This window comes from Ranitomeya variabilis, chromosome 2 (assembly GCF_051348905.1).
Source record: "Ranitomeya variabilis isolate aRanVar5 chromosome 2, aRanVar5.hap1, whole genome shotgun sequence".
Taxonomy (NCBI): Eukaryota; Metazoa; Chordata; class Amphibia; order Anura; family Dendrobatidae; genus Ranitomeya; species Ranitomeya variabilis.
Genome location: NC_135233.1, coordinates 151917796 through 151942001, shown reverse-complemented (window position 1 = coordinate 151942001; position 24206 = coordinate 151917796). Strand labels below are relative to the sequence as shown.

The 24206-nt window shown below is 38.9% G+C and overlaps 1 protein-coding gene across 5 annotated transcripts in view; it reads left to right on the top strand.

Moving 5' to 3' along the window:
* SYNE1 (spectrin repeat containing nuclear envelope protein 1) overlaps positions 1–24206 on the top strand; it is a 667130-nt gene that overhangs the window by 273290 nt on the left and 369634 nt on the right. For all 5 annotated transcript variants that reach the window (XM_077283091.1, XM_077283090.1, XM_077283089.1 and 2 more), the window contains 12 exons: positions 1126–1222; positions 1405–1607; positions 4606–4770; positions 7477–7629; positions 8585–8728; positions 9135–9308; positions 10299–10457; positions 15491–15655; positions 15945–16079; positions 18253–18411; positions 18784–18992; positions 21668–21776. In XM_077283091.1, coding sequence (XP_077139206.1) covers positions 1126–1222; positions 1405–1607; positions 4606–4770; positions 7477–7629; positions 8585–8728; positions 9135–9308; positions 10299–10457; positions 15491–15655; positions 15945–16079; positions 18253–18411; positions 18784–18992; positions 21668–21776 — 1872 coding nt within the window. The remainder of the gene's footprint in view (positions 1–1125; positions 1223–1404; positions 1608–4605; positions 4771–7476; positions 7630–8584; positions 8729–9134; positions 9309–10298; positions 10458–15490; positions 15656–15944; positions 16080–18252; positions 18412–18783; positions 18993–21667; positions 21777–24206) is intronic.

The window sequence follows — 24206 nt, the reverse complement described above, 5'->3', positions numbered from 1 at the left end:
TTTATTAGTCCTCCAATGGGGAAATTTCATATAACCATATCAATAGTGAATACAGTGCTAAAACTAAAACACAATCCAGAGAAAAAGTAAAAATCAAATGGAAACTGCCAGGAGCTCCATGTGTCTTGTAATCCTAGAAATCTGCAAAACTAATGTATTAGAGTGATACAATGATGTTACGTTGGTCGTATTATCAGTGTGCACTGCATGTATTGGGGAATTGGATTTATTGGAACAGATAACTGAATTGCTCCCAATTTTAAGCAGGTGATTGTGATAATATGCAAGAACAGGTACAGAGATGGTGCACCGTTATCAGCCTCCAGGGACTGGAGTCCTAACGCCCTGCATACACTTTAGATGACCGATGAATTTTTGGCCAGGAGCTATCTCGCCCAATCTCCAATATACAGAGGCACTCACTTAGGATAGCACTGCCGTGGTCTGTAGTAGAGCAACTGCCAGACTCTTGTGCTCTCGGAGAAGAAAAGGATCAACTGTCCAAAATTAGAAATGCCAAGTCCTTATCTCCCTCGACAATCATTTGTCCAGGGACCCCAAACACATTGGGTTGTCAGCTGAACCTATTAATATTAGCGGGTTCTTTTGGCATTAGTCTAGTGTATAGGGGAGGCTTTAGAAGGAGGTTATTCACGTCTTGTAACTTGTTATAAAATAAAGAAATTTGAGGGGGACATGTCATGTGCCCTTCTCTATATTGACGTACTCTGCTATAGGGACAGCAAAGGGAATAAGAGACCGAGCATTTTTATGTCCTCATGAGAATCATCTGGCAGGGATTGTCATCCTGCCAAATAAAAAGGGTTCGGACAATTGAATTCCAACCCCCTGATCCTTATATTCCCTGAAAAAATTTGCTGGAGGACATTGGGTAAGGCGCTATACACATTACATGGTTGGAGGGTGTGGACAAACTTTCTCTAATGTTTATGTGGATCATTTCAACTTATCTATATCGAGCAAAGCTGAATCTTAGCCAGTATTTGATTTATTTCATTTTCCCAGAGAGATATATATATATATATATATATATATATATATATATATATATATATTACATTTTCATTGGTTTGCCTATTGATTTGCATATCTTTTGTGTTACAGACTTTTATTGATGGCAATCGCTTTTTTGACCAATATGAATTTACCAGTCAGTCACTAAAGCAGGCTGCGGAGTTGTATGTGAAAGCTGATGGATCAGGTAAGAGCCTTATGAACTTTAATGTTTTATTTATTAGTATCCACTAATATCTGTGTTATCGGATAATCTAGCGAGACTTGCTGAGGTCTCCATTTTTATCTGTCATGTGGAAATGGGAATACAAATGATTGAATTTACTAATAATTACACTGGCTGTATTTGTTTTCATGCTTGTTGATTAGCCGAAGAGACTGAGACTGTGACTAAATTTTTGAACGAGACTACGATTCAGTGGAGAAACCTGTCAGTGGAAGTGAGGAGCGTCAGAAGCATGCTTGAGGAAGTAATTAACAACTGGGACAAGTACAGCAGTACAGTAGCCAATTTACAAGCCTGGTTGGAAGATGCTGAAAAGATGCTGGATCAGCCAGAACATGCCAAAAAGGTACGGAGAGCGGCCATGCACATTGTTCTCTAGCATAGTTTATCTTTTGTTAGACATCAATTCTAATAATTAAAACTCACAAGATCTTCCTTATAGATGCTACTAAGATTTCATATGCTTCACTTGTGTTAATAATGTGGCGCGATCTGGCTACCTTTGGCTACCGGACAGCCCTGTCTGGCTATGTATCTCCTGCTGCTTGTAAAGCGTCTGTTGTTTGATCTTCCCGCTAGAGCCACACTACATTTTTCTCCAGGCCTTTTTATGTTTTATTTATCTTCGTGTGTGTGTGTATATATATATATATATATATATATATATATATATATATATATATATATATATATATATATATATATATATATATATATACAATCAGGTTTTCTTACAGCTGTTAAATGATGTTGTAAATGAGCATTTAGAGCAGGCCGGGCGTGCTTACTATCGCTTGTGTACCATACTTGTATAGGCCAGACGTCATCTTAGTATGGGAGGTTAAGGGGGTCTCATTCTGTGATTGGGAGGTGCCAAGTGACAAACTAGCCCCATATGGCTGACAGTGGTAGTATTTCTATCCATCCCAGATTGTTCTGGGTTTATTATGGGAATAAACCAATTTCCATGTATGCCTGAGAAGTTTTGCAGCGATCCTGTTAGTTGCATATAACGATACAGCTAGTCAGAGCGCAGTGTATTATTATTAGTTAGTCGTCATGGAAACAGACTTGTCACCTATTGTAGAGAGCGATGTATATAATTGTTTTGTTAGTCAGACTTTCTTCGCTGTGAGATTATAGTTCAGTGCACCATTTCGTGGGTCTAAGATATACAGAAGATGACTTCATTGTTTTTAGCACTGTCTTTTGTAGAAGCAAACGTTTAGTATCTTTTATTTGTCTGAGGCCGGACTGTGTGCGTCACATAGATAGGACGTAGTGGACACCTCTCCGTGAGCTAGCTCTGCTCAGGATCAGTGGCTTCTGCACTTGTGAGCTAAGCTCTTCTATATATTACATGGATAGACAATCGCTTGAATAGTTGCCATGTAATACTACAGCTTCCCTGCAGCGACTGTTCGGGGAAAAATGTAAAACTGGCTTCAAATTCCTCTTGACAAAACAGGCTTCATTTAAAGGAAAGCTGCCATAAGAAATGACTTATTCTTTAAGTCATGCTTGTTATTGTGTTATCTTATATATATTTTTTAAAGTCAGTATTTTTTCCATATGTAAATCTTTATTAAAAAAACTAAATTAGAAATGCGGCAATTTTGAACAGGTTAGCAGCAGAGGCAGGATTACAGTGACAGCTCACACCTCTCTATACACAGCTGATAACACAGGATCTACCAATCACAAAGGTGATGTAGCAGCTGACCCTGCTCTCCTCCCTTCACAGTGACCTTTGCATCCACTAGTATGACATTTCAATACAAATAATTGGGTGATGGGTCTGGCCATTGTGGCAATGTACATGTGTTGTTTCCAGTGTGAAAATTGCAAGATTTCTATTTTTTTTTAATTTCTCATACATATTGTGCCAAAATAAAATAAATTGTATTGTGCCAAAATTTAAAAAAATAACAGAAAAACCTGATTTAAACAATATAGTTCATTTTCTGATGATAGTTTCCATTCCCTTGTCTTCATGTTAACCTTGTAGTATAAATTGTTCAGTTAAAGATAGATCCTGCCACTATCTTCATAAATCACCGCACTCTCCAAGGCTGAAGATGCAAATCATTGCTTTTGACTGAATACAAAGTAGGCAGAATTGAGATATAAAAACAAGGGTGACAGTAAGTGAATCTGTAAGTGACGATATAGGTATGAAACAGGACACGCTCCAACGCAACAGCGCTACACGTGATAAAGACCCAGAAAGGGTCGATTACTGTCACCCATGTTGCTATATCTCAGTACTTCCTTTCTTTGTATTCAGTCAGAAAAAAATATTTGCATCTTGATCCTTGGAGAGTGCGGTGGATAATTCTATGATAATTCCTCTTAGCCCTCTTTTTTGAAAGCTAAACATTCCCAGATCTTTTATCAGTTCCTCGTAGGACATACTTTGCAGTCCGCTCACCATCCTGGTAGCTCTTCTCTGAACTTGCTCAAGTTTTTCATTGTCTTTTTTAAAATGTGATGCCCAGAACTGAACACAGTATTCCAGATGAGGCCTCACCAAGGAGAAGTAAAGGGAGATAATTATTAACGTTATCCAGACTCTATGCTTCTCTTAATACATCCCAGAACTGTGTTTGCCTTTTTTGCTGCTGAATCGCACTGTTGACTCATGTGCAGTCTGTGATCTATTAATATACCCAAGTCTTTTTCACACGTGCTGTTTCTTAGTTCCATTCCTCCCATTCTGTAGATGTAATTTTAATTTTTCTTGCCCAGATGTAGAATCTTGCATTTCTCGCTATTAAATATCATCCTATGAGTCGCTGCCCATTGTTCAAGCTTATCTAGATTCTTCTAAATCCTTTCTCTGTCTTCTCTAGTGTTAGCTATCCTTCCTAGCTTTCCATCGTTCTAACGCCTTAGTTCCCCATTGTGGTTATAACACTTGTAGAAGATGAATGTGTCTGAAAGTGATGTCTACTTTCTATTAGAACTTATGCAGTAGAGCAGCGTACCCAGCTTGAAGCCTCCCCCTCTATTAAAACGGTGCCACAGTCACCCTGGAGGACTGGTCATGTCTCTGTTCTTCTTCAGTGCCTATTTTCTTTTTACTTTCAATCAGCAATAAAAGAGGTTCACCAAGATCTGCCAATTGTATCTGCCAATTGTATTCAACTTTACTGGATTCAGTTTAAAGATTGTTAGCTTCCAGAGAGAAGAAATTTCAGTATATTCAAGATTTACCAGTTTCATTCGTCACTACTGGTCTTTATTGAGTTCTTGATTTATTTGACTATTTTATGAATATTGAATGTAGGATCTATGTAACCATCTCCCTAGTAGAGCTTGCTCCTTATATTCTTGTTTCCTAGGAGTTCTTTCGCCACTTGCCTCACTTGATCCAGCAGCACACGACAATGAACGACTCCGGCAATTTCCTGATAGAGACGTGTGATGACACAGTATCTAAAGACATCAAACAGCAGCTCCTACTACTTAATGGTCGCTGGAGAGAACTCTTCATGGATGTCAAACATGTAGGTTTATCTTGTTCCAGAGAAAAGCTGCATTTATTACTTGTCGTAAATGTTCTGATTTCAAGAGTTGACGTTATAGCTGATCTCAAATGACTGGAAAATTATAAATTGTTTCAGTACATTGATCATGATTTTCTGAGGCAGGTAGAGACGAGAAAAAGTCAATTCAGATCTGGGGAGATGTCAACTAGAAATCCTATAAAGAAAGTTCAGCAATAATATGTCGATTAGGTAGCGATTTTAATAGATGTGTAATAATTGTTTAATACTGGTTAATTACATCATATTAAGGATCTTTTGGAAAGTTTCTTTTGCTGGTTACGGTAACTTAGAGATTAACATGACTCTATTTTAAAAATACAGCAACAGTAAGGAAAGGATGAAATAATGTATAGGAAATATCTCACAATTATACATTTTCCTTTCTATATACTATTGAATTTAACTACCGTATATACTCGATTATAAGCCGACTCCCCCTAATTTTGCCACAAAAAACTGGGAAAACTTAATGACTCGAGTATAAGCCTAGGGTGGAAAATGCAGCAGCTACCGGTAAATGTCAAAAATAAAAATAGGTACCAATAAAAGTAAAATTAATTGAGACATCAGTATGTTAAGTGTTTTTGAATATCCATATTGAATCAGGAGCACCATATAATGCTCCATAAAGTTCATGATGGGCCCCATACAATGCTCCATACAAAATATGCCCCATATAATGCTCCATACAGTTTATGATGGGCCCCATAAGACGGTCCATATTAAAATATGCCCCATATAATGCTGCACAAATGCTGATTATGGCCTCATAAGATGCTCCATAGACACATTTGCCCCGTATAATGCTGCACATGGCCCCAGAAGATGCTCCATAGAGATATTTGCCCCCATATAGCGCTGCACATGGCCCCATAAGATGCTCCATAGAGATATTTGACCCATATGCTGTTGCTGCGATAAAAAAATCACATACTCACCTCTCGTCGCTCAGTTCCCCGGCACTTGCTATAGTCACCTGTCCCACGTTCCACCATCGGCGCCGCTGTGTCTTCCGCATCCTCTGCACTGACTGTTCAGGCAGAGGGCGGCGCGCACACTAATCGCATCATCGTGCCCTCTGACCTGAGCATCACTGCAGAGGGCGCGGAAGACGGAGCGGCACCGACTGTGGAACGTGGGACTGGTGAATATGCCCTGTTATACTCACCTGCTCCTGGCGCGGTCCCTGTAGGTCCTTGGTTCTCCGGGAGCTAACAGCTTCTTCCTGTATTGAGCGGTCACATGGTATCGCTCATTACAGTAATGAATATGCGGCTCCACCCCTATGGGAGTGGAGTCGGGTCCATATTCATTACTGTAATGTGCGGTACCATGTGACCGCTCAATACAGGAAGAAGCTGTTAGCTCCCGGAGAACCAAGGACCTGCAGGGACCGCGCCAGGAGCAGGTGAGTATGATTAGACAGCTGCCGCTCCCCCTCCCCTGCCGACCCCTGGGAATGACTCGAGTATAAGCCGAAAGGGACAATTTCAGCCTAAAATAATGAGCTGAAATTCTCGACTTATGCTCGAGTATATACGGTAAATAAACTGCTGTACTGATAACCGATCATATTTAGTACAGTATTCTGATACATATGCAGCTCATAATTTCTGGTAAGTGTAATACGGTAATTAAGAAAAATGTAAAGAAAAGATGTAAGACATTTATTCTATTCAATGGAATTTAAAGGGAGTGCGTCTGCCCAAGCTGACAGAATAAACTAAGCTTAAAAGGGATATAGGCCCTGATTCATCATTGCCTTTGTGCATGTTATTTGTCTATTTTTTGTGTTTTGCTCCTTTGCAACCAATTCCTTATTGTATTTGAACCTTCTTAAAAGTCTATTTTATATGTGCTCGCCTGAGTTTTTTTGTTTTTCTGCCTTTGTGTTTAGAGATTCCAGATACTTTTGAGTAATTCACCAGTTACGACTTTCAAAGAAAATCACTAAACTTTAGTGCACTTCTACTCCAGCCCTTGTGTAATTTTATTCATTTTTTTCTGAAAAGTCACATCTTTTTTGATATTTTGTAAAAGGTGTGACTATTTACTCAAGAAGTCTTCAAATAGCTAATGTGAAGAAGGAAACCCTTTTTTTACTTTTTACCACATTCGTGAACTGCGTGCACCATTTTGATGAATTTGGAGCAGCAGACGTCAGCGAATTCCTCAAGACGGAAAAAAGAAAAGTGACTTAACAAAATGCAAATGAAGATTCATGAGCCATAGCCCCTATAGGAATAGCACATTTAGGTCCGATGCACACATCTGTGTTTTTTGTTCTGAGAGCAGACCGCGAAGCACGAACTGGCCACTGATAGAATAGAGACAGCGATTAGATCACTAAACATGTTAGTTTTACAGATGCTATTCTCCCTACAAGTGTATGTGCTTAGTTTAAATTGTTAGTTTAGCTGATGAACCGCCTTTAATAAAAAACAAGGAATGAAAAACATTTGATAATATTTGATAAGATTGCCTGTTTATCATTTTCAGTTTTATCTGCTGTGTACTTCAGGGCAACTTTTAAAAAGTGATTTTCCAAGGATAAAGCTTTTTATCTGAGCATGTTGTAGACATAATACTGAAATAATGTACGTGCCAAGGATACTACTGGTAACAGTTGGTAAAATCTGATTCTTCTGTTCATACGTTATGCAGTATGCTCAAGCAGATGAGTTTGAGCGTGCGAGGAAGGAATATGCAGATGGTTTGATAGCACTGGCAGCATTCGCAGAAGGAGGCAACGAGAGAATCTCAATCCCTTTGGAAGTTTCTTTTCTGAATGTTAAGATGTTTGTCCAAGATTTAGAGGTAAGTCTTTTACTATTGTAAATACATTTGGCCTATGTGTGTATCGTCTGACAATTTAGATATATAGTTCCTTAGGTGTTGGTAACATACATGATATTCATAGGATATGTCAAATTTGTCAAATTTCAGTCGATAGGCTTCGCAAATTTATATTAGCCATTTAATTGAAGAGCAGGAAAGTTGGCCAGTCGTACCCTAGAGCAGCTTTCTTACCTTGAGAGTTACATTCAGGTTTGATAGATGGTCATGAACCCCACAGTCCCGAAATCATAGCAGCCAAAGCTTCCCTTCAGAAAAGCACACCATAACGTTGCGCCACATTCCTTAAATGCCATATACTTAAATCCAGGGGTTCCTACTTTACCCTCTTTAGAATTCTGGCATCAAGCATACTCAGCACACTAATGCATTGAGCGTCAAGCATATCTCTAACTGGTAGTATCATCCCATCTCCAGCTTACTATGTTTGTCCTCACCCCAGACAGTATATGCACATTTAGATCTGTTCCTCTGGACATGGCTGCTCACAAAAATCACCATCCAAATACCTTTTCTTCATAATTGTTTGCTAAACCAGTGCTGCAACGCTGTCGTGAGCCACACAACATAGGCCCTTGAGCCAAAGGCCAGGGACCTGCCCTTGAGCATTCACATGCTTTGGGACCTTAGACATTAGCTGGAAAACAGCAACAGCAAACGCTGCCACTCACAGTAGGGTTTGGGGCATTGTAGAAGTTCGTCAATGAGAGGAACTTCTTTTTAGGCTTTTTCTCAAGGTATAATAGTTGGCAATTAGTGACAGTTATTTAGACCCACGTTTAAACCTTAATCTGGCCTTTTCATTTCATTATTCCTGATAGTTGTACAGTACAAACATAGTCTTGAGAGCACTCTGATAAATTATGTATAGGTTGTAAATGGCAAACCTGTTTTTACTAAGAATTGTCTTTTACAGGACATCAAACAGAAAATGCCAATTATTGAAGCTCAGTATAAGTCAGTGACGAGAATGGCGCAGCTTCTCACTAAGGAATCCCCTGCCACTGAATCCAATGAGATGCTGGCCGCCGTGTCCAGGATAAAGGACCAACTCAATAAAGTTAGTAGACCGTATTACTTGAATACGAGTTTAAAAACTTACATAGCAGAAGCTGAATATCTGCTCGTGTGGGCAAACATCTGCTAGTTAAACATAACAGAAACCAAATTCTGGACTCATATCCATTGTGACACATTGTCCCAAAATACAACACATGGGTAGGAATGACTAGATGAGAAGGAGTTTTTGGTCTTTGCATCTACACACCAATGTTTCCACTCACTGCCCCTGTAAGCTGAGGTATTGAACACAGTGATTACATGAATTATAAAAGAAAGTTGCACTCATTATGTAATGATGTGAACGCCATTTCTTCACATGATCTGTGGTTTGAATTGTAAAAGTGTTTTTTAATCTATTTTGTAAGACGAAATGTCATTGACTGATTCACTTCTCACGCTCTTAGATAAGAGAGAGGTACCCCCCACTGCTGTATGAATCACAACAGCTTCTTACACCCCTTGGAGAATTTGAGAATCAGATGACCAACTTCTATGACTGTCTTGAGAAACTGAGTGAAATCATCTCGTTGTCAGATTTAGAGTTACAGTCAACTTCTGTCTTTAAACAGAAGCAGCGGGTATGTACCAAGGGTCAGGAACAAAACCGGTTATGAACGAGCTGGTTGGCTTTTTGCTAGTTCTTTTTCATTTGATAAACTCAATAAAGTTCTTGTCATTGAGATTGTTTACAACTTTATTATTATTATTATTATACATTTTTATAGCACCATTTATTCCATGGCGCTTTACATGTGAATGGGGCAAATATAGACAAGTACAATAAACATGAAGAATACAAGGCACACACAAGTACAGGAGGAGAGAGGACCCTGCCCGCGAGGGCTCACAGTCTAAAGGCGATTTTATGTTTTCGACGTACCCCTGTACATACAGTTTTTTTTCTAAAAAACAGTTCTTTACTCACCATCCCTGGATCCCCTCTGAGTCTTTGCTGCTGCTCCTGCCGTCTGTTATTATCTGCAGCTCAGTTGAGAAGACATCAACGATGTAAGCAATAACAGAAGGAGCGAGGAGTGAGTGAAGCACAGTTTGTTTGTTTTTTAGAGCAAGAGGTTTTATAAAGCTGAAAAATCCTTTTAATCTACCAGTCTTCTTTATAGGAACTGTTTTTTATGCTTGCTTCAAAAATGTCTTTTGTGCCCAACTATCAACCAAATTAGATTGTTCATGAGTATTTATTAAGGGTTTTGTTCAATTATGGATAGGAGATTCATTGGTAAAATAAGCCATGCATGGAAAGGGGAGAGGAGCTACAGCTTCTCTCCCCCTCTGTGCGTTTCTGTAAAGCTGCATGCTGTGAAATGGGAAAGGGAGGAGAAATGTGAAAACATATCTGTATGGCTCAGAGTGCTGTGTACATTGCATCTAATACTCCTCAACAGCTCCCTAAGGAATGGTTGTATTTTTTGTTGTTACAAAAATAAGTACACTTTTAAGTTGCTTAATCGAAGGTGCCCAAGATAGTTATTCAAGTCTTTGGCACTCAAGTGGTTGAGGGTTTATGTTTCAACAGGAGAACAACCTTGTCTTTTGCTTTCTTCTTGTAGGAACTATTGACATACCAAGAGAGCTGTAAAAAGGCTTTGGTGATAATTGAGAAGAGCGGCCAAGCTGTCCACAAAGCATTGACAATCAGTAAATCATTACATCATTTTGACCGATCTGGTCTTCAGAAGAAAATAACAGATGCTCAGTCTACCTTTCAGGTGATTTGCAGCACATGGTTACAATTCTGACATTCTCAGCTCTCATGTTTTGTAGGTTTGTTTCTTTGATTGTCTATTTTGTAGTGTTTTTTTCCAACCTGTAACCACTTTCCTATATTTCAATCTACACCGATTATGAGGAATTTCTGTGAGACACAATGCAGAACGCAAAGCAATAAGGGAATCTTCCTATCACATTTTGTTGGAAACTGCCTTTAAAACAAATTGTGCTTTGTATTAAAAAGTTGGTTTTAAAAACAGTGTGTGCCTCCAGTCAATTTTCTCTTTTGCAGGTTTCGGCAACTCTTCCATCTTAACATATAAATTATTTTGTATACTTTGCTCCTTGAGTCATTTGAAGGGGTTGTCCATAGGCTTGGACATCAATATTAGAACAGTGGGAGTCAAACACCGGCACCCCCACCACTCAGTTGTAATCCGCATGTGGCCATACATGAATAATATGTGGAGTTTAAAGAACACAGTCCCTTATTTTGTATAATGGCTGCTTATGGACACTGCACATCAGCTTTCCTTCTCTTGAAGCTAATCTTCTTTAGGAGCTACTTTGCACTACCCATGGCCACTGAACAGTCTAGCTGTGAGGTAGCAGATAGCCTGGGGTTGCAAGATGTTGGACCCTCCATCATTCTGATATTGAGGACTTGCCATGTTGATAAGTCATCAGTATATTAGTCCTGAATACCCCCTTTAATATTATTGTAATAGTATATTTACTGATTTTGATTTTTTAAAAAAAATTAATACCTATTTTTTCAACCATTCATTTTTAGTTAGAAGTAATACAAATTGTATAATAAAAAATGAAAATGCAGTTTTCTGTTATGCGCGTAGTTCAATAATGCAAATGGCTCAGAGGTATAGTCTAGAAAATTAGTGATCTAATGATTTTTAGAACTTTTAAATTGAATTAAAAAAGCATAGAAGACATTTTTGGCCTTGCATTCTGTAGCTGCACTTTTTACTTTTAGAGGTATAGTGACTGTAAGCACTACATACACAGCCATCATATTGATAGGATCTAGGGATACATTTTAGATTTTGTAGAGAACAATGGATAATAGATGTCACTATGTTTTTCATGTAAGGCCATCGAATAACTGTCATGTATCATAATTATTATATTATTTTGTTACCATTCATTTCAATTCTGAAAAATCATCCGTGCAATTATATGCTTTCAAGCAATTTAATGCTTTGAAACTCATTGATTACTACTAATGATATTAACCAGCTCACTTGTCAGATCACAAATTTATATTTTGTAGCCGTCTTGACTTATGTTATTGGTAGGGACAAATTTTATTATATTATTGCATACTGGTAGTATCTAAACAAATAAAAACTTTCTTAAACCCCATATACCACCATACTATTAATATATTGCATTAAATTAATTTAGACATTTTTCTCAGCATTTATTTGATAAAATAAATAACCAAATGAAGCCATGTGGGGGTATGTACAGATAAAGCTTTTCTAAAACTTCAGTAAAGGATCGTACACATTTTTCACAATGCAAATGCTAAGTAAATAAGTGGTGGCACAACGAAAATTGTGTAGGCAATAGCGCCCTTCAAAACTTAGATTTAGGTTTGCTACATCTGTATACCAAGTCACAGTGTAGACATGGAATCAGATACCACAATTAATGAGCACATCACGGCACATACTTCACATGCCAACAACGAATCATGAAAACACAAGGTTTTTTTAATACTAGTCTGTGAGAAATAACAAAAGCAATCACGTTCTTCGGCATGTGGAAAAATTTATGATATGCCATCACCATAACATAAGAATTAAAGTAACTAAAGATATTGGATAATAAAATATTTTATAGCTAAATTTTAAAATGAAAACTATTTCCTAATTTCAAATAATTTTAACAAATGATTTCCCAAATTTAATCAAGAAAACACAGACTTCCATATCACTTTATACTTTGTAATATCATTTTGTTGCCATCCAGGTTCCCAGCTGCAGCAGTTGTAGTAAATTTCTTGGCTGTAGACTATTGATTCATCAAATTTAATAACTGCAATATCCAGTCTACTAGGAAGTGCAGCAACAATATTGCAAATTTCTTGGATCCTTGACATAACTTTGTGTGGAGGTTCTCACTTCATCTTGTAATGTGCTATTGTTCCATTTTTCAACCTCCCAATATATTAGGATTCTACCAAGAAATCTTCATCACAATGATGCAGAAGAGGCTTCCTTTTAGGTTGGGGTATTTCTACTTGTCTGTAACCCTACTGTGTGCTATGTTGTTATTGGATTTTGCACTTTTTGTGTTCTCAAATTGAAACCTACCCTTATGCTTTGTTCTGCACTGTGTCTCATATGTGTGGTAATTGGTTTCTGTGACAATCTATTTGACTAATGTGCTCTCCATCAGTGTTACATAACTGTGAATTTGTTATTTTTGTCTTGCATCATCATACGTGCTTCGATCATACATAGCATTAAAACCACCTGTCCAATATTGTGTAAGTCCCCCATTAAGTCATTGACCCACAAGACTGCAGAAAGTATGTCTTGTGGTATCTACCAAGATGTTTATTGGTCTTTCGAGGTGGGGCAACAATGAATCTGCATTGTCTTTCAAGCATATCCCAAAGATGTTGAAGCAGATAAGAAGTTTGGAATTTGGAGGCCAAATCAACACCTTGAACTCTCTTTATTAAACCCTTTCTGAGGAAATTTTGCAGTGTTTTAGGGCTACTGTAAGAGGCCACTGCCATTAGGGAATTCTGTAAACATGTAGGGATGAGCTTAGTCTCCATCGCTGTTTTCTTAGTCTACCAAGATGTTTGTTGGTCTATCGAGGTGGGGCAAAAATGAATCTGCGTTGTCTTTCCAGCATATCCCAAAGATGCTGAATCGGATAAGAAGTTTAGACTTCAGAGGCCAAGTCATCACCTTGAACTCTCTTTATTAAACTCTTTCTGAGAAAATGTTGCAGTGTTTTAGGGCTGCTGTAAGAGGCCACTGCCATTAGGGAATTCTGTACCCATGTAGGGATGAGCTGAGTCTCCATCACTGTTTTCTTAGGTGGTACTTGTCAAAGTAACATCCTCATACATGCCAGGACCCATGGTTTTCCAGCATATCATTGCCCAGAGCATGGAAGTGTGTCTGCCAGCTTGACATTTTCATATAGTGCATCTTGGACTTTTTATGCAGCTCTTCAGCTACTGCAGAAATAGCTTTTTTTTTCTGCAATCAGACTAGACAGGCTATTCTTCATATCCCACACACATCAACATGCCCAGGGTTGCCATGATCTCTTTGCCAATGTTTGTCCACTTTTGGTAGATAAAAAGAAGTCAATTTTACCTTCTTCCAACACTTCAATTTGAAAAACGGACTTCCCTTTTTCCACCTAGTATACCACACCCCATGATACCTGCCATCATCACAAGGTAATCAATGTAGTTCAGTTTGCCTGTTCATGCTTTTAAACAGATTGTCCCAAGAAAGACAAGATGTAGCCACTGGAGCAAGCCAGGCTTTTCCCCTGCTGCGGCCCCAGCAGTATAAGTGTACTATTATATGGCTGCTATTTAAAGGAATGGTTGTCCTTGTAATACAATGTCAGCTCGTATCCATTGGAACAGTCGCTCCCACAGAACAGCTCTAGTTAATAGAACGGCTCCCTATCTATAAGCCCTAATAGGGCTTCAGGAGACAACCAATTTATTCTTATGGCTGATCTCCATATGTAATATACGTTTTTCAGAGACACCCATGTCTTTTCATCTACTTGTTTCTACGCCTATGACATCATGTGTTTTGTTCAGCCAACTTGACACATACCTGTGCTCCATTTCTTAAAAATTACTAAAAACTAGTTTCTTTGATGCATATAGATTCCACAATGCAGGTTTAATTTATGAGTAGAAATATAAGCTTGAATTTAATTGGTTGCTCTGTTCACAATAGAATGCTTTTTTAACAGATGCCCTAAAAAAAATAACAACAACAAGCCAAGGAGTCCCGATTAGCCCACTGAGCACTGAGCACCCTTTAACCCACTCAAAATGGTTTTTGATTCTGCTTCTGAATCAGCTGATTGAACATAGCCATATACATAGCCTTACATCAACGTCTACTGTACATCAGCTAATGTGGTTTGTGTTTTTCCTAATTTACTGATTACATTTTTGCTATTTCTAATATAGCCTAATTTGACAGTGTATTATTTACACATAATTTCCCCAACTGATTTTTGAGAGTAAATTTATACTTCTGATGCAGTCCTAAACACTGTAGGTATTAAGGCCCGAGATACATACCAGAACATATCATATTATGATAATCTATGAAGCAGTAATTAATTTATTCTGGTAACCACTGCCCATTTTCCATTTACAGGTAGCAGAATGTTTAATAAAAAAAATATGCTTTTATTGTAAATGTGATAAGAAAATTAACTGGATATCCCGGTTAAAGGGGTTATCCAGGCCGATGTAATTTTTTACAACGGACTTAAGAACAGGCAGGTCATGGCTACCTACCTGCCTGCTGTGCCTGGCTCCAGTATCTGGCGGTACAGAGCAGTCAAAGACAAATCAGCGACTTCCACTGTTGTCACATCAGATGTGACTGTCGACATCATGCTGATTGAGGGTCGGCTCCTCGCTTCCTAACTAGTGGAAAGCATGATGATGCAGTCAAGTCCCATCGACAGAGCAACCTAGAAGAAGATCTGCTCTGTTGACGTGGAGCAGCTGAATCCCTGGCAGGAATGGTCGGTATCCGGTCTGAGATGGCGCTTGGTACAACAGGCAGGTAGTTGCCTATGTTAGCATATACCTGCCTGTCAGTTTTTAGGCCCATAGCAAACACAATATCATATTCCTGGACAACCGCTTTAGATTAAGTTGATTGAAATATTAATTCTGAATGTTAGCATATAAAGAATGCTATCATTTGTAACATGTAGTCTTCCTACAAAACAAACCACAAGAATAAACAATGGTTGTGCCATTTTCCTTTAAATCAAGAGCGTGGCAAAGAAAATATCAGAATGGAAGAAGAAGACGGAGGCCAATAATAGTATGATGAAGAGGTTTGAAGAGTCAAGAGCAGAACTGGAGAAAGTTATAAAGACAGCAGAATCATACTTTAACGAGAAAGGAAATCCTGAAGAACTCCTGAAGAAGCACACTGTAAGTAATGAAGCCACCATACCAGTCCTAGCTACACTGAGATCTGTCATATAGATTTACTTATTAACTCTCTATTAAGTGCCTTATCTTTTAAATACCTAAACAAGGCATATACTGTAATGGTTTTGTGCATTTTTATGCTTTGCATCAACTATAGATTTTATTGCTCTCCATAAATACAGTATATAATTAATATGATGGTATAAATGAGCTTTGTAATAGCAGTGACTCTTAAGTGTCACACATGCATCTGCTATTAAAACTCTAAATGTATTGTTATCGACCACAGGATTTTTTTGGACAACTAGATCAGAAGGTGCTCAACGCTTTCTTGAAAGCTTGTGATGAGCTGACGGATTTTCTACCAGAACAGGACCAGCAGCCATTACAAGAAACTGTCCGGAAATTACATAAACAGTGGAAGGTTTGTAGATCAGGTTCTCTAGATCGTATTATCACATTATAATTCTATGCTTCTCGGGCTCATACTGTGAGAGATTGTGTTTCTCGACTGTAATGTTAATTTCAGAAACAATTAGGGCTAAATAACACTTTGTTGCTACAAACAGTCCAAAGTGTATAATAGTCCTTCTGCTGAAACTAGACAAATCATATAGTCATAAATAATATAATGAGCCCAAGGTCAGGTAATATAAATAAACCCTATACTTACCTCGTGGACTTGCGCCACTCCTCCGAACTTGCAATTGTGTTTGCCACCTGTGTAAGGACATCATCAAGCTGACCCGCTTTGGTTGAAATGTGAAGTCTGCAGCTGTTGATGCTTTGAGACTGGCAGGAAAAGTAGTAGAGGGGCAATGCTTGTTCAAGCGTTGAGTTGTTAAGTCTGTCTCAGGCTGTCAGCCTAAAAAAAACAATCTTGGTCGGATTTAGCACTAGCTACTCCATCTAAACAAGTTCCCGGAGGAATCTTGGCCTTCACCCTTCAACCCCAATACAAGAATCTGGACATACAATGGTGCCCCCTGTGTTGCATCACTGGAGAGAGAGCCTGAGGCTGACTGCTGGGAGTTTACATATGGTATGCCACTGCTTCCATGGAGCTAATTATATGATCTGAGCAGCTGGACAGCATGACCATTTCACAAGAAACCTATTCTTGGTTGATCGAAAACAAGTCACAGATACACAGTTTTTCTGGTTGGACAGCAGGTTCCCACTCCGTGATATTAGCAATGCTGCGTTCTCCATCACCAGCATCACCTACCATGTCAATGCAGCGTCTGGCGACAGATGCTGATGTCCAGAAATCAGCTCCTGGTTGATATAAAAATGAATATGGTTTTGTTAGTTTTTACCTCATCCTGGCTTCATTGACAATAACTTTTATAGTAAGGGAAACCCTTTTAAGTTTTATATCCTCCAGAATGGATTTGTAGGTTGATCACAGTAGAAGATCTATTATTAAGGTATGAAATTAGGGAAAGCATTAATTCTGGTTTTACAAGTCCTGATATTTCCGGTACTGGAAAAAACAGTACCGGAGATATCAGTGTACGTATGTCCGTGTGTGTGTAATATTTGTGGCATTCATGTGGCAACCTTGTGCTGCCCGTGTGCCGCATCAGTACCACACGTACCAGTGCCTGCGAAGCAGCGATATAGTTAGCACTGTTCCCTGGCGTCGGGTGCTGTATATGGCTCTCATCATTCTCACATGAAAAATAGCCTCACCTAAACCTTGTCAAATGACAAATGCACTTTTTATCATTTTTTGCAGGATGCAGCTAGGCCCCTTTATGTTGGCTTGGTGTTTCTATGTGGTGCATATATATAGTGCTGCACAGCCCACCTGCTAATTCTATGGGCGTGATCAATAGGCTGTTATTCAGACACTTTTCATCACACTTACCTGTGTGAATAGCGTCCTATGCAAGGCCTATTTGTGTGCATTTTTGCTACTAGGCAACCAACCCCTCCATTGTATAGGTGCATGGGTGGTTGTTCTTATCAGTATCTTGCACCTGTGCGGCTCCAGCCTTTATCAGTGGGGACCTGCTGCATCCTTCTAGTGCATTTGTCATTTGACAAGGTTTTGGTGAGGCTATTTTTTATGATGTGTTTTTTGAGTTTCTCTATGTTAGCTCTCATCATTCTCCTCTACTCGCCATTTTGACAACCAGCCTTGCTAAAGCAGACAGCTGGGGGCTGGTATTTTCAGGCTGGTAAGGGGCCATGGAAATAGCAGCCTTCAGCTGCCTAGAAAAGGCACATTTATTAGATGTGCCAATTCTGGTGCTTTGTCCGGCTCTTTCCACTTGCCTTGTAGCGGTGGCAAGTGGGTTCATATTTGTGGGGTTGATGTCACCTTTGTATTGTCGGGTGACATCAAGCCCACGGCTTAGTAATGAAGAGGTGTCTATACATTTCCCAACCACTACAAGTGAATTCTACAATACAACATTGCGGATTCTTATTTTAATGTGAAATGTCTTTATTTTATACCTGTTAATATTAAAACTGTAAATAAAAATATAAAAAAAAATCACCTGCAATCGGTGTATAATAATTCCACAAGTCTGGTGTTTAGAAGTGCATATAATTAATTCAATTGTATCTGACTATTTGTATTACAGGATTTTCAGGGTGAAGCTCCATACCACATACTGCGACTGAAAGTTCAACTGGAGAAGAATAGGATCCTTGGCACAGTGGAAGAATGTCACGTGGAGCTGACCAGAGAGAATAAGTTCTTACCAGTAGATGGAAGCGAAAAAATTGTTAAAGAACATCGGGTAGGTGCAACTAAAGCATGTGCATTTTTGCATAATTTTCTGATGAAAATGGCAATACAAGTCCACTTCCTAATGTATGTGCCTCTGTGCTCCCTCTGCTCTAGTAGTGCTGGAGATGATCTACACTGCATTATTTGCTCTGTAGGATACTTATTGTTTGACCAAGATGGAGCATTGTGTGGGTCATTTTCTATTCTGTGATTTCCTACTATTTTTAGAACTGTGTCCAACATTGTCTCATGTTTGGAACAAGAGTTGATTTGAGGATCATACGAGCAACTGTTAAGCAAAAAGATGTGTTATGTTGTAGTTATTACATTTCCATGCACGTATAACTTTATTGTGTTTTGTATTTTTATGGTTGTAAATTAGGCTTTTTTTGGTGAGAAAGGCTGCTACCAACTGTGTGAAAAGAGGTTATGCTTTATTGAGGAGCTATGTCTGAAACTACAAGAACGGGACCCTGTAAAAGGAGTGTACGAAAGCACAAGAGAGCTGCTAAAAGATCTAAAAGCTGAAATCGACAGCACACATCTCAAATTAATGGAGCATCCCGATAAATGGGAAGATTTCAAGATCAGGTAGCATATTCCTGTTGGGATTTATCATTTCAATGCTCTTATTTTTACAGAAGATTATTTAAATGTAATAGCAAAAAAAACTAATTTTATTTTTCATAAAGTAAATAAATATTTAGGTTTTTTTTTGCATACGGGGACTTTGTCAGCAGTTTTTGCTGTGTAATCTGAGAGCAGCACAGTGTAAGGACAGAGATCCTGATTCAAACGATGTGTCATTTACTGGGCTGTGTGTTGTTGTTTCAATAAAATCAGTGTTTTACCACCAGGAAGATTTCTCAACAGAGGACTAGTTGTCTCCTGCCATGTAGTCCGCGGGGTTACACAGAGATCAGTATTCAGAGAACCCCTAGATCTGCAGCAGAAAAAACAGGGATTGTATCATAATGACAACATGGAGACAACTAAGTGATACATCAATGAAGGCCGGAGTCAGACACAACATATAAAAAATCTGTCTGTTTTTCACTGCGGAGAATCACACAAATTTTCCCAAAAAGTGATCCGTATGTAATCTGTTTGCAATGCGAGGATGCGATTTTCTCACATCTAAGCATCCGTGGGACATCCGTGTGACATCCGTATGGCATCCGTATGGCGAGATTTTCTTGCCGGCTTGCAAAATGGACATATAATGAATCCCGGACCAGAAAATCATGAATAAATAATGTGGAAGCCTATTTATTGGCTCCATAAGTTCCATCCTACAAGCGAAAATAATTGAGTGGTCTCCCGCGCAATTTTGTTCACCAGAGAGGGAAAGCCGACGACTGGGGCCGATATTTGTAACCTGGGAAGGGGTTAATAACCATGGATCTTCCAAGGCTATGAATATCAGCCCGCAGCTGTATATTTAGCCTTTACTGGCTATACTAATAGGTGGACCCCCCAAAAAAAGACGGGTACCCCTATAATTAATAGCCAGAAAGGCTATGCAGACAGCTGCGGGCTGATATTCATAGCCTAGGAAGAGGGCCATGGATATTGACCCCCCTGGCTAAAAATACCAGCACTCAGCTGCCTCAGAAAAGGTGCATCTGTAAGATGCGCAAAATCTGGCACTTTGCCTCTCTCTCTTCCCATTGCCCTGTAGCAGTGGCATATGGGGTAATAAGGGGTTAATGTCACCTTGCTATTGTAAGGTGACATTAAGCCCGGTTAATAATGGAGAGGTGTCAGTAAGATTTTCCCACACTGCCGAGTTCACACTGCACCTTTTCTGGGGTGGCTGGGCGCAGATGTTTTTAGCGGGGGGGGGGGGGGCAATAACCATGGTCCCTTTCTAGGCTATTAATATCTGCCCTCATTCACTGGCTTTCCCTCTCTGGCAAAGAAAATTGCGCGGGAGATCACACAATTTTTTTTTACAGAATAAATTTGTTAATTTAACACCTACATCTCCAAAATTTAACACACACATACTACTAACATTATTAGTGAGGGACATATATAAATCTAACTGATATGCAATGGTTTACTGTATGTACACCACGTCTCATATCCTGTCGGCTTCTGCAATGGTTTTACAGAGCCCGACAATTGAATTATCTAATATTCTGCAATCTATCTGTCTATGAAATATAAATACGGTATATATGTGTGTCAATGACATTGAATTGTCGTCTTCTCTAAAGGACACCGGTGTGTATTTCTCGCAAGTCACATTGATGATCCATGTGGTGTGCGAGTTTTTCTCGCACCCATAGACTTTAATTGGCGAGTCTCGGCCGGTATACGGTGCAGATCGCAGCATGCTGCGATTTCCCTCACTCGTATAATACAGCCGGGAAATAAACGGATGATGGGAGCTGCCCCATAGATTAACATTGGTCCGAGTATTATGCAATTTTTTTATAGCATAGCACTCGTCCGTATTATACGGTAGTGTGACTCCGAACGAAATCAGACTCTCTGCCCTTACATCATACTACTCTCAGAAAGAAAGCTGGAGAAGAAGGAGTTTATGAATGCATATAAAAGGTTTATTTGTTTATACAAAACAATTGTGGTCACAGAAATATAATAACAGTTAAATAGCAAAGATAGACGAGTGAAAACTACCAGCCAGAAGTGAGTCCATCAGCCCAAAGAAAGCCTGTATTTGAGACACAGTGAGGGTATGCCCTTCCGTAGTCACAAAGTGTGACAGACATATATAGAGGACCATAATGTGTAGAAAACAGAGGCAGTGTAATGGGTGAGGGAGGAACCAGGCTGGCACAAGAGCAGAGAGCAGAACCCCAACGCGTGTTTCGCATGCAATATTCAAGCTTTTTCAAGGGGATAAGTGTGTGGAGACAATGAAGACCTTATAACCTTATGACCTCGGTCACTTGCTTAGTCACCCGTCTACCCGGCTTGCTTAGGTGCATGCCTGGAGTGAAATTTTCTTTGGTGTGTGTGAATTACACACTTCAGCGTGGTGTTTTTCCCACATGCCCTGCAATTCTGGGTTCATGTTTATTCATACTTTCAGATAGCATATAAAAATCTGCTGACAGATTAACTTTTTAATAATTTAAGATTTTTCATAATTCAGGTAAATGGCGATTAAATGAGTGGTGCTTTTATGATTAATAGTGAATTTGTTTTTTGCTTTATCATTTTTTATATCCTACATTCTTATAAGAACGAAATATTAGCATGCTGATATGATCTTTCTTACATTGGTACTTTAGGCTACAAGGGTTATCAGGTTGGCTTGTGACAAAGGATAAGCAGCTGAAACAAATCAAGAAAGAAGTAACGGAAGTTTCTCAATTAGAACAAATGAAAGCTTTATTACAGGTGATATACTTTATATTTAATGTTTTGTTACTTTTTAATGTTTATTAGGCTTTTGTTCTACAGGGCAGAAAGAAAAGTCGATGCCTCATAACATGTAATGGTATGAACAAAGGTGTGTCATTAACAGAACATAAAATGAGCAGAATAAAAAAGTAGGTGTCTTCTGAGCATGCTCGGGTGCTAACCGAGTGACTTCAGCGTGTTCGAATAATACGGCTGCTTGAACAGCCACACCCCATGCAGACATTGCCTAACAAACAGGGAATCCCTGCATTATTTGTGGCTGTCTAGCATATGGAACATATTATTCAAGCATTCCAGACACACCCTGTTAGCACCCGAGCATGCTCAGATAATACCTTATCTAAGCACATTCGCTCATCACTAATCAGTATATCTTACAGTACAGAGTAAAGTAGTACAACTATGTAACATAATAATATCTTGAAGGGTATCTGCACCCCTGCCCAATCATTAAAGAGACTCAAGCTAGGAGTGAATTACACTTTCTTGTTCTGTAATATTCCTATGCTTTATTATCTGAGTAAAAGAGAACTTGTCAACCAGTGAAAAAGTAGCCAGTTTTTGCTATTATTTTGCTATTATTTATTCCTGCTGCTTCACCTTAAAATCATTAAAAAAAAAATCATCATATGGTGCCAGACATAAGGGCCTACTAATTTTTACCAAGAGGGGGTTTTGTAAGGGTTTTCTGGGGGAATTGTCTTTAGGCTGCTTTGCAGTGTTATCCTGTGAGCTAGGTCCCATTGCTAAAAATCCTAATATTAGCACCATATTACAAAGGCTCGAATCTCAGGAACCTTATGGTGGGTGTAAAAAAACCAGCAGCAAAACAGAATACTGGAGGGAGGAACAGAAGTAAAGTTAGATGAAAAAATGGCCACTTTATGACAAAGACATAACAAGTGACGAAGTGACAGTCAATGAAATGAATAGTCTTTTCTCAAACTATACTGAGGGTGATGATTTCCCGCAATATCACAAGAACGCAGGTTTTACTCTAATTTTTAGAGTGAGCTAAAAATCATGTAGGATGCCCTTCTTTGGAGGATAACAATCGTGACGGGGTTGGGGGCTGATTCCATGAAGCCTCTGACAGGAATAGAGGACCGCCACTCCGATCTGGAAGATTGGTCCATAGAATGTGGGAGAATTGATTGACCTATTATATTCTCATGAATGAAGAGAGTCACAAGCATGGTTAATTTACCAATATATATATATATATATATATATATATATATATATATATATATATATATATATATATATATATATATATATATTTATATATATATATATATATGAAAATATTTAGCTCTAATAAGAACATTAATTTGCAAAAGGACGATATAGCGGCATGTTGAGGGTTAATCTGCAAAAGAATGATCGGGCTGTTTGTAAAGGTTGTAAAGGGTTAATCTGAGCCCTTCACTTCCTACTCTAGACAGACAGAAGCATCCACCACACACTGAGGAGAACATGGTGACAATTTATCTCAGTTGCTGTTTCCAACCTCATCCCCCTCCTGCTGCTGCGTAATACACAGGAATCCATCTCTCTTTCCATGACGACACCATCATAAAGTAAGATAGTACATGCTGCACACTCCCATGCTGCACATTTTCTTCCGGACTGTGCGCGTCGCTGATTGGTCGTGGCTGTTTTGCCGTGACCAATCAGCGACTTGGATTTCCATGACAGACAGAGGCCTCGACCAATGAATATCTGTGACAGACAGACAGACAGACAGAAGGACAGACAGAAAGACGGAAGTGACCCTTAGACAATTATATAGTAGATTAGACAAGGCTTTTTTGCTTTGCTAGTTATATACTGTAAATTTGAGAGATTTTTAGATTTTAGTCTCATTTTTATAAAGTTTTCCATGAGGTGATCAGTACTTTTTAAAAATCTGTTTAAGAAGCCATAATTTTTTTTCTGAGATATTTTACCTTCTACACCATTGTGAAGTTTCGGGAGGGAGCAGGGCAACAGGCTCATTTAAACATCGAGGGGTATGAGAAAAGGAATATAACATGCAAGTGAAATAAGTGATCAGTATGCCACATGGAAAAGCCATTAGTACAAATGAGTATAAAAAATAAAAATAACATGGCACAATAATATAGATCAGCAGAGCGATAGGTGCAGATCTTATGGTGAAAACTGTGAAGTAGCCTGCTAGATGGGCTGATTGATGGTTTCCAATTTGAGTTTGTAAAGCCTGAACAGCCTCAACAGGTTGTCCGCTGGTGACAATCTGAGACAACTGATGGCTCCATACAAGGTTGCAGGTTCAGAGTATGTGTGTTAGAGTTCTCAGGTGGTAAACTCTAGAAGACGGCAAGTCTGGATTGTAGTGAGAAATTTGTCAGAAAGAATAATAAGGAGCATAAAGTCAAAGTC